General features: G+C 44.5%; 1 protein-coding gene across 1 annotated transcript in view; it reads left to right on the forward strand.

Annotated features, from left to right (window-relative positions):
• Window positions 1-13,095, forward strand: part of ITPKB (inositol-trisphosphate 3-kinase B) — an 80,185-nt gene that overhangs the window by 61,358 nt on the left and 5,732 nt on the right. Inside the window, exons 3-6 of the mRNA XM_033144649.1 lie at window positions 3,648-3,747; window positions 4,628-4,841; window positions 10,294-10,498; window positions 12,343-12,444. Coding sequence (XP_033000540.1) covers window positions 3,648-3,747; window positions 4,628-4,841; window positions 10,294-10,498; window positions 12,343-12,444 — 621 coding nt within the window. The remainder of the gene's footprint in view (window positions 1-3,647; window positions 3,748-4,627; window positions 4,842-10,293; window positions 10,499-12,342; window positions 12,445-13,095) is intronic.

The raw sequence follows: 13,095 nt of genomic DNA on the forward strand, positions 1-13,095 counted from the left end.
CATTAAGATCTGATCTTTTCTTTTAAGGAAACTTGATAGCCACTCATTGAATCTGTCTCTGTTTGATAATATGGCTGTACCGTTTTGGCTCATTGCAACCGTTATATAAAAGTCGGCCTTTCTTGTGTGCATGCCACTGCCTTGAAAATCCTTCAATGTGGCAGCAGCATATGCTGAAATGTTAACATTTAAGGACTCCTTATCTGTGCATTGCCCAATTGTGTGCGCACAATGCCGCTGTTCCCAGGGAACAAGCTCTGGTGTGCATATGTCACACACAATTGGGAGACGCACAGATAAGAAATCCTTAAATGTTACTCGTCCACACGTAGTTCTGCTGTGGGAAAGAGTTTTTCAGTGTCATGCACACAAAGATCCCATTCATCCACCACCCCCATCATTTAACACATGGTTTGTAGAGTTTCCCAACATAGGTACCACTAGGTTCCACTGGGACTCTTAACGCATCATTGGGGCATTACTAACTTCGAATGGGAAGGGCTGGTTTTGCAAGGAGTCTGCTTACAATATTGTTTAGGAAACGTACTGTGATAGTTTGTGTACTATCCTTGACGTAGCTTTGCTTCATTTCAGTCTGGCTTTGAAGTGCTTCAAGGTTTTCTCTTGCTATATGATTGCTAACCACCGAGGAAACAAAACCTTGGCTCCAGAACAGTTACTGCTCTGGCAGTCACTTTTATCCTGGGACTGAGTGACTTATGTTTGTGTTTTTGTAGGAGGATTCCTCTGCTGGGCAAGTTGAGTCTTATTGATGTGAAGCCCAAATTCCCTTGGAGACTCTCCTTTGAGAATTTTTTTTTTTTTTTTACATCAGTCAAAGCAAAGGGCTGCTTAAATAACCAAAAAAAGAAAAAAAAGAAAAGCAAAAGGGGAATCCAACGGTGCTCTCTGCCAGCATAGAACAAAAGAGCCAAAGTACAGTGCTCCTGGCAGTCTTCTTGGAAACACACATGTTGGTCTAGGCAGATGCCTTCAGAAACATTTGACAGCAATTTGGCAAGGCTGCAACTTTTGACTAAACGTGGACTTGGTAGAGGGAAAGGAGAGGCTGCGGACAAATCACCAGCTTGGTTCTGTAAAAGAACCCCATTGCTAGGCTGATCTCCCCTGGTTCTGCCATCGCTACTCCTTTTACGTGCACATTTCAGGTGGACCGGGAGACTGCAAGGGCCTGTGGAAGGTTGTGGCACATGCATAGATAATGCCCTTTGATTCAAGATTATTTGCTCCTTGAGTCTAAACGGCTTGGGTCCTGAAATAAGTTCACTTGAGAAAGCTCACAGAAGGAAAAAAATAGCCTGCCCTCTTCTCCCTCCTTTGCTCCAAACAGCTCCTCCTGAATAATGTGGGCTGATGGAGAATGATAGAGTTGCCCAGAATTGGGCAAATTTTGGGTGATTCTCCTCTTCCAAGGGCACTCCAAATTGTTGTGCGGAGTCTCATGACTCCAGAGATAAACTTTTCCAGGGGCACAGGTGGTTGTGGCAGGAGGAGTAAAAGGTAAAGGGACCCCTGACCATTAGGTCCAGTCGCAGACGACTCTGGGGTTGCGGCGCTCATCTTGCTTTATTGGCCGAGGGAGCCGGTGTACAGCTTCTGGGTCATGTGGCCAGCATGACAAAGCTGCTTCTGGCGAACCAAAGCAGCGCACAGAAACGCCGTTTACCTTCCCGCCAGAGCGGTACCTATTTATCTACTTGCACTTTGACGTGCTTTCGAACTGCTAGGTTGGCAGGAGCAGGGACCAAGCAACGGGAGCTCACCCCGTCATGGGGATTCGAACTGCCGACCCTCTGATCGGCAAGCCCTAGCGCCACCTGTGTCCCATGTGGCAGGAGGAGAGGGGATGGAAAACTTTCCTTCTGTAAACTTTGCTAACTTGGTACCTGACCATACGTAGCTGGTTGGGTGTTTTTTTTTAAACTTTGAATAACTGTGGGACTGACTTCCAAGTAAGTATTAATAGGCTTGAACTATGCATGTTGCTCCAGAGATTAAATTAAAACCAGGGGAACCTGTGGAGAGTTCTTCTTCTCTGTCCTCTGCAATCTGGTAAAAAAAATGAGATAAAATTGAGTTTCTTCCCCTCTCTTTCTCACTCACACTGCGACAAGCGAATGAACTATGCAGATGCCGAAAGAGCAACATCCATAGGAAGAACGCATGGTTTTGATTAGCTTAGGCTGGGCTGCCATAGGCCTGAAAATGTATAAATATGGTTGTGAGTGACAGGAGAAAGACTGAACTGTGGTTCTGGATGTTTTGTGGGGGACAGTATCATAGCAGGGCTACGGTCCACTTTGCCCATAAGAGGAGACTCCCCTGAAGCAAGCTTTACACCCAGATAAGTCTGTATAGGATTGCAGCCTTAATTTCCAGTTATGACCATCTCATGATTTCCTACTTGTAACCTTTAACTCAACATCTCTGTTTAAAATACATGCTTTGGGCGGGGGGAGAAATCTGCCCTTTTACTCTTCCTCTTGCTAAGATTAGGACAGAAAAAGCTAATCAGTTAAAAATATCTTGGGGTATGCACCTTTTATGGTTGCAAGGAACCGTTACACACCACCTAAAATTAATTGCAACTTTTGTTAATATTAAGACTGTCTAGTTTCTTTTTAAATATATGTTTTGTTGCAAATATAACAGAAAGAAAAAAGAAAGAAAGAACATCAGCTCACACTAACAGTAAGAATAATCCATCAGTCCTAATTCAAACATGCAGAGTCCATATGTCCAAATAGATATCCAGAAGAGATTGATTGATGATTACGAGATATATGTTCAAATGTAGCAAGGGCAGTAAGATGTTCAGCCTCTTGAGAAATAAATGGTGGGCATTTTTGAACTATATGTCTCTTTCTATATGTCTATCTGATAGTCATCATCCCCAATCACAGGAATATAATTTAAAACTTAAATAAAAAAATAATTCCTGTTTTCTGTTACCAAGGAAATGCTTTTTCTCCCTGTCCAATAACACTCGAACTTGTGGACATCCAGTGAAGGTGATATTGAAAGATTCAAGACACATAAAAGAAAGTACTTCTTCATGCTGCTCATAGCCCTATTCTGCCTTCCCCCATCCCGCCGTACCCCAAATTGGGCTCCCAGCATGTGCACACATGAGAGACACACTTAATCAAAGGTGAAATTGTTATCATTGTGGGTAGTGCTTCCTCTGGTCAAAGTGACATTTGTGTACTCAAAACTAATGGCGAAAGCAGATGTCTTTCTCAGGAGAACAAAAATAGGTTTCTGGATTCAAGGACATGGCAAAAACAAATGTCAATTACAAAAGGGCAGAGAATTTCTCAAGGGTGTGTGCACAGTAATTCAGTTCTTGCCTGAAGAGGAAAAATGAGTGTGTACGTATATAACGAATTTGTGAAAGGCTGACCATCTGTACATAGCTTCAAAGGTGGGGCACACAATAGATGATTGGTCAATCCTTGGATTATTTAGCTGCTTATAGCTGCTTATTGTAACATAGACTTAGTGTCCTGCCTCAGCTTGTTCTTCACCAGTATTTCCCCTTTTCACATTTAACCACTGTCTCTAGGTCAGATATTACTGGGATTACAGTTTGCTTGAACTACTTAATTATTTTTCACCCTTTCTAGAGCAAGTCATGGCGGAAGATCAAGAACATGGTGCACTGGTCTCCTTTCGTCATGTCCTTCAAGAAGAAATATCCTTGGATCCAGCTAGCAGGGCACGCAGGTACAGAAGATTAGGTTGTGCTGTGTAATCTCAAAGGGAAACTCCCGCCTAATAAAGAAAAAGTGTTTCGGAAGTCTCTTGGTGGATTTAAGATAATTAGCTACCTTAATGCAAATTGTTTCTGGAAATTGAAACATAAGTGCTTGCGCTAGGTCGTCTCTACGGGGGTGGCTTGAGCCAAATGCTAGGGTGTGTACAAACCTCCAGAAATCTATGGCACCTGTAATAGATGGCCCAAGGATGCATGCTAATGTCTGAGCCACAGAAAAAGGGCACATAACTTCCGCTATCAAAATGCTCTGATGTCCTCGCCAGAGCAAGTCTTTGCTGCGAAATGAACAGTGTTTGAAATCTGTTGGGATCCAGTCCAGGCTATTCAGAATAGCCTGACTATATATGCCTGGAAGATGGTTGTCAACCTTGCCTTGAAAACCCTCAAGGAGGCTTATTCCATTGTTGAGTTGGCCTTAGAATGGAGAAACTCACCTAGAGTTTTAACCTAGGAACCAGACTTCCCTGCTGTTTCCCAGGCGTTCCAGTTGCCTAGCCTTTCAGCCTGATGTTTAAGAGTACACTAAAGATAAGCTGAAAGTTTGCCAATTATGTATTAGCATTCTCTTGCATATCTGAGCATCTTCTAGCACCACACCCTTTTGAACATGTGCACACGCATGTGCCCCTGAATGATCTGGAGTTGCTAACTAGGATCCTTTTTTTGAAGTAAACATGACTGCGTTGTGCCTGGAAATACTATTTGACGCCGCTGCACTTAGCCATTTTGTTAGAGGCAGGGAACAAGCAATTCCATTGCTGTGTGAAACCTTTTCTGTACCCACTGAAAAACTCAGTGTTATCCTTTGCTTTTTGTTCTGTCTCTCAGGTAGCTTCAAAGCTGCAGCTAATGGGAGGATACTGAAGAAGCACTGCGAGTCTGAACAGCGCTGCTTGGACCGCTTGATGAATGATGTCCTTAAGCCGTATGTTCCTGCCTACCATGGGGACATAGTGAAGGATGGGGAGCGTTACAATCAGATGGAAGATCTCCTGGCTGACTTTGACTCTCCCTGTGTCATGGATTGCAAGATGGGAGTCAGGTCAGTTTCCCTTGGTAGCTAAGGGCACAACCTGCCTCATCCCCAGCTTAATCCAGTAACAACAGAAGCATGATTTCATCTTGCAGTGCCTAATGCCTTTCTGCTCTCTCACAGGAGGCAGGGAAATGCTGAGCATCATGCCACACATTTCTTTTACTGCATTTACTTGGAAGATGGTGGCAGCCACACATCTCCATAATACCTAGCTAGACTCTAACGGTGAAGCTTTTTTTCCAGCCATTTGGATGGATGGATTTAAGGTAGCAAGAAAGGCTGGTTTTAAATTGCTGTATCACTTTGAAACCAAACCTCCATACTTCATATGTTTCCTTAAAAATGGTGCAGATCTGACCACTAAGCCAAGCTTAGCACCGATATAGGCAGGATTGTTCCAATGCATTTTGCCACCTGAGGCAGATCTGCTTAGGGCACCCTGTCTCCGCACCAAGTCAAAATGCACGATACCGCAATAATTGTTTTGGCATTTGAGGCAGAAAATCCCACAAGTACCTCTCCCGCTAGTTGTCAGTAAAAATACAAAAGTAATAAATGAAATAACTTTCCCTAATGGCAGGGCTTGCTCTGTCTTACAGGCCTTTTGGCTCAGAAGTGAGTATAGTAATAAAGATGTCCTTAGAAGACCATACTTTTCAGTTGAATAGTGCTATATAGGTAAGCTGTAAATTGGGAGCAGAGGGTGAATACTATGCAGTCCTCACCCAAGGTTATTTAAACCAGGTTGGCTGCAGGAATTCCCGATAAGCTGGGCCATATCATGTCTGTGACCTGTCAGGTTATTTTCATAAGCTAAAATGTATTATTCTGCCATTCAGTCACAAATTCCTCCTGAACATTTGTTGTTGTTGTTCAGTCGTTCAGTCGTGTCCGACTCTTCGTGACCCCATGGACCAGAGCACTCCAGGCACGCCTATCCTTCACTGCCTCTCGCAGTTTGGCCAAACTCATGTTAGTAGCTTCGAGAACACTGTCCAACCATCTCATCCTCTGTCGTCCCCTTCTCCTTGTGCCCTCCATCTTTCCCAACATCAGGGTCTTTTCTAGGGATTCTTCTCTTCTCATGAGGTGGCCAAAGTACTGGAGCCTCAACTTCAGGATCTGTCCTTCTAGTGAGCACTCAGGCCTGATTTCCTTAAGAATGGATAGGTTTGATCTTCTTGCAGTCCATGGGACTCTCAAGAGTCTCCTCCAGCACCATAATTCAAAAGCATCAATTCTTCGGCGATCAGCCTTTTTTTATGGTCCAGCTCTCACTTCCATACATCACTACTGGGAAAACCATAGCTTTAACTATACGGGCCTTTGTCGGCAAGGTGATGTCTTTGCTTTTTAAGATGCTTTCTAGGTTTGTCGTTGCTTTTCTCCCAAGAAGCAGGCGTCTTCTAATTTCGTGACTGCTGTCACCATCTGCAGTGATCATGGAACCCAAGAAAGTGAAATCTCTCACTGCCTCCATTTCTTCCCCTTCTATTTGCCAGGAGGTGATGGGAGCAGTGGCCATGATCTTAGTTTTTTTGATGTTGAGCTTCTGACCATATTTTGCGCTCTCCTCTTTCACCCTCATTAAAATCCTGAACATTACCATGACAAAATGCAAAAGGGGTCTCCTTATTATTATTATTATTATTATTATTATTATTATTATTATTATTAAAAATAATAATTTAAGTGTGGAAGATTAAAATGAAAGTCTTGATGTGTTTACCTTTGAAGAAAATGTCTTCAATGAGCCGCATATCTGGATAAACTTTAGCTGAAGTGGCAATTTAGATACTGAGCCACCCTCTTCCCAGCCCCCACTCCAGGATAAAGAAATTCACTGTCTGGTGTCATCGTGAGTTTACTCGTTGTGAGGAAAAATGCTGTTTGCTCTGTTTGGCTTGGAATCTGTTTGCTCTGAGGGAAAGCAAAGTTCACATTAACTGCATGAACAAATGGAAAAACATTCTAAGCTTGGTTAACCAGTACATTTCCCCCAAAAAAAGTACATCCTTGTTCGAGGAGATAGCGGAAGATTTTTGCCTCGCAGTTTGTTTGACCTAGAAGCAACTTGTAGGTCTGCCATACAAGAGTGTATTAGCACAGTACTTCAAAACTGGTGGCAACTGTACAGAAACTTGAATTCTTTCTGAGAACCCTTGGCCAACTAATTCAAACCGGAGCTGAAATGCTTCATTTAATGGTACAAAGGATACCTTTTCAATATACAAACAGCAGCAAAGAGTTGGAAAAGATTATTATGGCAGGAAATGGGTGATGCCAGAGGCAATAATAATAATAATAATAATAATAATAATAATACACCACCCAGGTCATCTGTCTGGGTTGCCCCAGCCACTTTGGACATCTTCAAACAAATATAAAATCATAATAAAACATCAAACATTAAAAACTTCCCTATACAGGGCTGCCTTCACATGCAATTCTCCATTCAAATAGACAAATAGGAGGCAGTATTACTGGTCAAGGACAGAGTCTAGCAGTCAAGAGCATGGAGTCAATGGGGGGTGTGACCTGGGGATGGGGAGAAGAAGAAGAAGAAGAAGAAGAAGAAGAAGAAGAAGAAGAAGAAGAAGAAGAAGAGTAGTTTGGATTTGATATCCCACTTCATCACTACTCTAAGGAGTCTCAAAGCGGCTAACATTCTCCTTTCCCTTCCTCCCCCACAACAAACACTCTGTGAGGTGAGTGGGGCTGAGAGACTTCAAAGAAGTGTGACTAGCCCAAGGTCACCCAGCAGCTGCATGTGGAGGAGTGGAGACACGAACCCGGTTCCCCAGATTATGAGACTACCGCTCTTAACCACTACACCACACTAGCCTAGGAGAGTCCCCAGGATTAGATTGAGAGGCTCCCTATCCAATCGATGACATAAGATTTCACGGACTAAGGTCTACTTCAGTTTATGCCAAATTTCAGTGACTTGGTATATTGTGGAGGGAAGAGGGGATGATCTGGAACTGGAGATTACAGCTGTTGGTGATAACTGTGGCTAGTATTCAGAGGAGTATAGCCTCTCGTTATGTTTACTGGATAAGCCCTGTTGTGTGGCATGTGGAATGCTGAGAAGAACCGAGTCAGCTTTGGAATTTTATTTCAAATATCGGTTGCCCGATTTTTAACATTAATGGTCACAAATTGCTCGGCTGAGCGTTCACTTTCTCAGTTTTCTCAGATATTAAAAATCCCAGCAGAACAACTATGCAACAAGGCAGGCTTGGATGCTTTATCTCTACTAAGTATAGAAGCAGACGTGTTACGTAAGATTAGTTTTGAGGAACTGATAAAAGACTTTGCAATTAGAAAAAGCAGGAGAGGTTTTTTTTCAAATATAAGGTGGAAGTATACAAAAAAGAACATTATTTTCTATTTTATTGCAGGTTTCGTTTCATTTCAAAAAATGCAATTTTATTTTATGGTTTATTGTTGTTTATATTTTAAATTAGATATATACATGGAGGCACCAAAAAACTTGAGTGCTTAGGGTCTTACTCCAGCCCTGGCCACCACACTCGCCGCTCCAGCTTGTATGAAACATTTGGAATATGGCTTTTTATATCTGACACTCCTCTTGTTCGGAAGGCCTACAGGCAACGGTTCGGCCTTCCCCTTCTTCCGATTCACAAAATCTGCTGCAAAGTGCTTAGTAACTTTCATGGCTGGGAGCAGATTTGCATTAAAGTCTGGATATGTGTTTGGCTCCCGAATTTACTGGGTTAGACACAAATCTGTAGTCAGCCTTATCTCTACTAAGTCAGCAGATGTTATTGGAGCCAGGAACTTAACATTTAGGCTTGTTTGGGGCAGCAAAAAAGTAACTTGAGGAAGCGCTGCAGGGTGACTGGCATAAATTTTGCTGACCCAGGAGTGCCCTGGCCAGTGCCATTTCAAGCAGCTGCAGCTGTTTCTAATAGAAAGCAGAAACCTCTAGTGGGCAGATGGGGGAAAACATGCTTAGGAAAAGTGACTTTTCTGAATCCTTGTCCCCCATCACAAATGGAATTAAAAATCAGTAGGATCCCTGCATTTGACGAAGGCAATGAATGGACAGAGTGGCTCACTCATTACTTTCATCATCGTAATGGGTGATGGTGATCAATAATAATAATACTGCCAAATTAATGCCCTCTGAGTGGTTCACAATTCCAGGTGTCCCTTATATCTGGAAAGTATGCTGAATTGCAAACTGCTTGTGCAGTGGTGTCGCTAGCCTCTGCGCTGCTGGGGGCGGCGGCAGCGCAGAGGCACCCCCTGGGGGAGGAGCACGACGCGCGCGCCGTGACGTCATCATGACGTCACGACGCACGTGTATACAGAAAGGGGGGATTTCCCCCTTTCCGAGGCTTTTTTTCGGCGGGGGGTGGTGACCAGCGAGGAGGGGGTGACAAGCGTGACCCCCCCCCCCCCGCTGGTCGCCCCCCCCCCCCGCCGAAAAAAGCGGCGGAAAGCGGAAAAAGAAGCAGAGCGGCGCTTAAACGCGCCTGCTCTGCTTCCTTTCCAGGCTTTCCCCGCCCCCCCCCCGCGGTTTTTTCAGCGGGGGGTGGTGACCAGCGAGGAGGGGGTGACAAACGCGACCCCCACCTCGCTGGTCGGCCCCCCCCGCCGAAAAAAAGCGGCGGAAAGCGGAAAAAGAAGCAGAGCGGCGCTTAAACGCGCCTGCTCTGCTTCCTTTCCAGGCTTTCCCCGCCCCCCCCCCCCGCGGTTTTTTCGGCGGGGGGTGGTGACCAGCGAGGAGGGGGTGACAAGCGTGACAACCCCCTTCGCTGGTCGGCCCCCCCCCGCCGAAAAAAAGCGGCAGAAGCACCCCATCCGTGTGCTGCTGCTCCGGGGTGACGGAGGGAGCGGCGGCGCGTGGGAGTGGCGGGAGGGGCCGCCGCTTGTCACCCCCACCCGCCACTGCTCACCCTGTCACTGGGGGCGTACCGCCCCCACCGCCCCTCCCCAGCGACGCCCCTGTGCTTGTGAGAACTACTCACCTGTATAATTTATGGCCTTCTCGTGCAATTATTTTATCCTTTCATGGTTGCCTTACCACATGTTGTTTGAAAGAGAGGGCTGTGATCTTTATTCATGGGCACCTTCCATAAATGTTGTTAAATACATGTGTTTGGTTTCCAGAATATAAAGTGTTTGAGCAGTGCACTAGATCAGCCTTTGGCCTGATCCAGGACAGAGACTGCTCTTAAGTTCTTAGTCCATTCCAGATATTGCTCTTTTTAGGGTGTTTTGCCCTAGTTAGTTGCAAGTTTCTAACACTGTGTCTTGGTAGGAGATTACCTAACAGTACGTGGAAGGTTTCTGACCTTGCTTTCAGGTTTTTGGAAATCCTAGAGGCTCAAAATATGAGGGAGGCCGAAAACTTGCCCCCCACAGTTGGCTGTGATAGATCAGTTTCCAAAGCTGGTGAGAGTAACACTTAGTGTCCTCTCTGCAGAACCTACTTGGAGGAAGAACTAACAAAGGCCAGGAAGAAGCCAAGCCTGCGGAAGGACATGTATCAAAAGATGATTGAAGTAGATCCGGGGGCTCCAACTGAGGAGGAGAATGCCCAGCGTGCCGTAACCAAGCCTCGATACATGCAGTGGAGGGAAACAATAAGTTCTACAGCGACTCTCGGATTCAGGATTGAAGGAATCAAGGTGAGGGTTTCGAATCTATCCAGTGCATAACAGAGATAATAGGTGGAATATTTCCTGAGAAAGGTGCTTGTCGGGAGTTCTGCCTTTGTCAATAGAATTCCCGATATACTGCAACTGAATCCGCAGCTAAACTAGATGCTTAAGCAGTTTTGCAGTGTGCATTGTAATGAAGTTCTAGTTCCACCAAGGTCAAACAAGATCTTTCACTGACAAGCTGAAATGGCAGTCTTTGAATGTGCATTGTAGAGAGTTCATGGGCGGTCTCTTGTAGAAGCAAGAGCTGTGAGTCAGAGATATATTTTAAATATATAAAGTGGTGTATAAATTAAATTTTAAAATATAAAAATCCTGTAATCCCTTTATTGAGGTATAACTTTCTCCTTCCTCTGTATAAACAACATAAGTAGATACAGATAGGTGGACAAAGATAGAAGGCACCTGCCATAGTTCCTGCTGCCTGCCATCCCTGGGATTTTAATTGCTATCAGCCAATATATAAACAATATGCATGCATGGAGTTTTGCCACACTGGTTTATGTAAGGTGGCAAAGTTATTCTTTAGGCATGTTGTTTTGCTGATGCAAGTGGGCAAACTTGTGAACAGAAGAAGCAGAAGGTTGTGTGACAGTCTAAAAAAAAAAAAACACCTTAAAAAGTTCTGTTTGGATGCAAGCGGCCAGTTCTGTTTCGAGGCTCAGTTTTCATGTAGCCTCTAGCCCTACAGCGTTCCCCGGATATCCGAGCAGTTATGGGAGCTTGGTGATGCATGGCTCACCACATGGCTGGAGGCCGCAGGCATTACCACACTCTTACAGCTGCTTGGATATCTGGGGAAGCAGGAGAAATGAATTGGAATGAAAACATAGCACCCTTTTGCGACTTTCAGCTGAGTCCGTGGCTGGAGGCTTCAGATACCAGCTCTCAACACAGCTAGGCTGCCAAGCAGGAAGTCTTAAAGCAGCCACAAAGCAGTAAATAGCTGTTTGATTCCACACTGCACAAGTTGTTTTTTTTGTTTAAAGATAGTGTTAAATTGTCCCTTGGCACTACAGTGTGCATTCCTGGAAGTCAGGTTCTGAACATGTGCTGAAATGAGAACCATGGGTGCAAAAAGGTGCTGTGACTTCATTCCACCTGAATCTAAACAAACCACACAGACTTGCTCAAATTAGTACTTGAATTGTGCAGGCTTCTCCTGGCTTATAGAATTGTATGGTTGGGAAAGGTCCCCAAGGGACAGCAGTCCAAACCTCTGCAATGCAGGAATCACAGCTAAAGATTACAACCTCTGCTTAGAAACCTTCCAAGGTAGTCCATTCTGCTTTGAATTACCGTAGTCTCCTCATTGTAGAATACTAAAAGATGTGGGCTAATTTATATGATTAGAGGTGTTTGCAAACCCTGTGGATTTCAAGGAGTTTGGTTAGTAGTGCTGGGAAAAGTTCATGCCTGAGACGAATTGGATCATCTGCCTCTGTATAGCACAGAGCTTTATACTGTACCTGCAAACCATTTCACACGTTGGCATGTGGGACAAAGGGCTGGACTTGGCAATGCAGATCCCTTCCTGTAATTTCCACGGCTCAAGAAAGAATAATGTATTGTGTTCAAAAGCTGCAAATACCCCCAACCCCCTGAAATAAAACCATTCTCAAATCTTCTCTGGACAGTCTGCGAGTCGTTCAACCCCCCACCCCATGGCTGTTATTTAAACGATGGCCATCTTGTACCTTTGCCCTGCTGTAGGTTATTCCACATCCTGTTTAATGAACGGTAAAGCTGTCTATTGAAGCAAATGCATTCTTCTGATTAATAGCCTTGGATTTCGTCATTGCTTTTTGCAGAAGGAAGATGGCACCGTGAACAGGGATTTCAAGAAGACCAGGACAAAGGAACAAGTCATGGAGGCCTTCAGAGAATTTACGAAAGGAAATCGTAACGTTCTGGTGAGTCACTACAGCAGGTTTCCTTATTAGTTTAGTACCCCAGGTTTCTTTAATATCTGCAGCTACGTGCTAATGTGATACCTATTCTCTTTCCTCGGCAGCTTATGTTATCCACAAAATGTGTGATATCTTAACTAGATCAGATTCTTGGCTAAGCTGGTCTAAATCCTGTCTGTAATGGAACATTGAAAATGGGTTTCCTTGAATGCTAGGGAAGTAAAAAGTTTTGTTGTTTTTTTTTTTTTAAAAAAAAGAGGCCCACCTATCAGGCCTACACCCTTGACAGCTTCATCTTCTTTGCTAAGCACATTGAGGAAGGAAAGAGAGCCCTGGAGTGGCTCTTTCTTGTGGGCTCTGGGTCATGTCAGGGGAAACAACAAGAACTGTTGTCCTTCCCTTCCCTTTCCCCCCTCTCACACCCACCCACCCACACAAGTTTAAGCAGAAAGTTGGAAGTTTATGGTGCCTAGTTGGCAGCACAAGTGGGTCCAGTTGAGTGTGGTAGTGACCCCTTCTTAGTGGCTTCCCTGACAGCTGAAGACATCTTTCTTTTAAGGCATAATAGAGAGAGCTCCAGTGTTCAAACTACAAGGAAACTACAATCCTGCTTTTCTCTCTCGATCTGCCTACTGCTTTTTGGTCCAAAGGTGG

Source organism: Lacerta agilis, chromosome 3 (genome assembly GCF_009819535.1).
Source record: "Lacerta agilis isolate rLacAgi1 chromosome 3, rLacAgi1.pri, whole genome shotgun sequence".
NCBI classification, from domain to species: Eukaryota; Metazoa; Chordata; class Lepidosauria; order Squamata; family Lacertidae; genus Lacerta; species Lacerta agilis.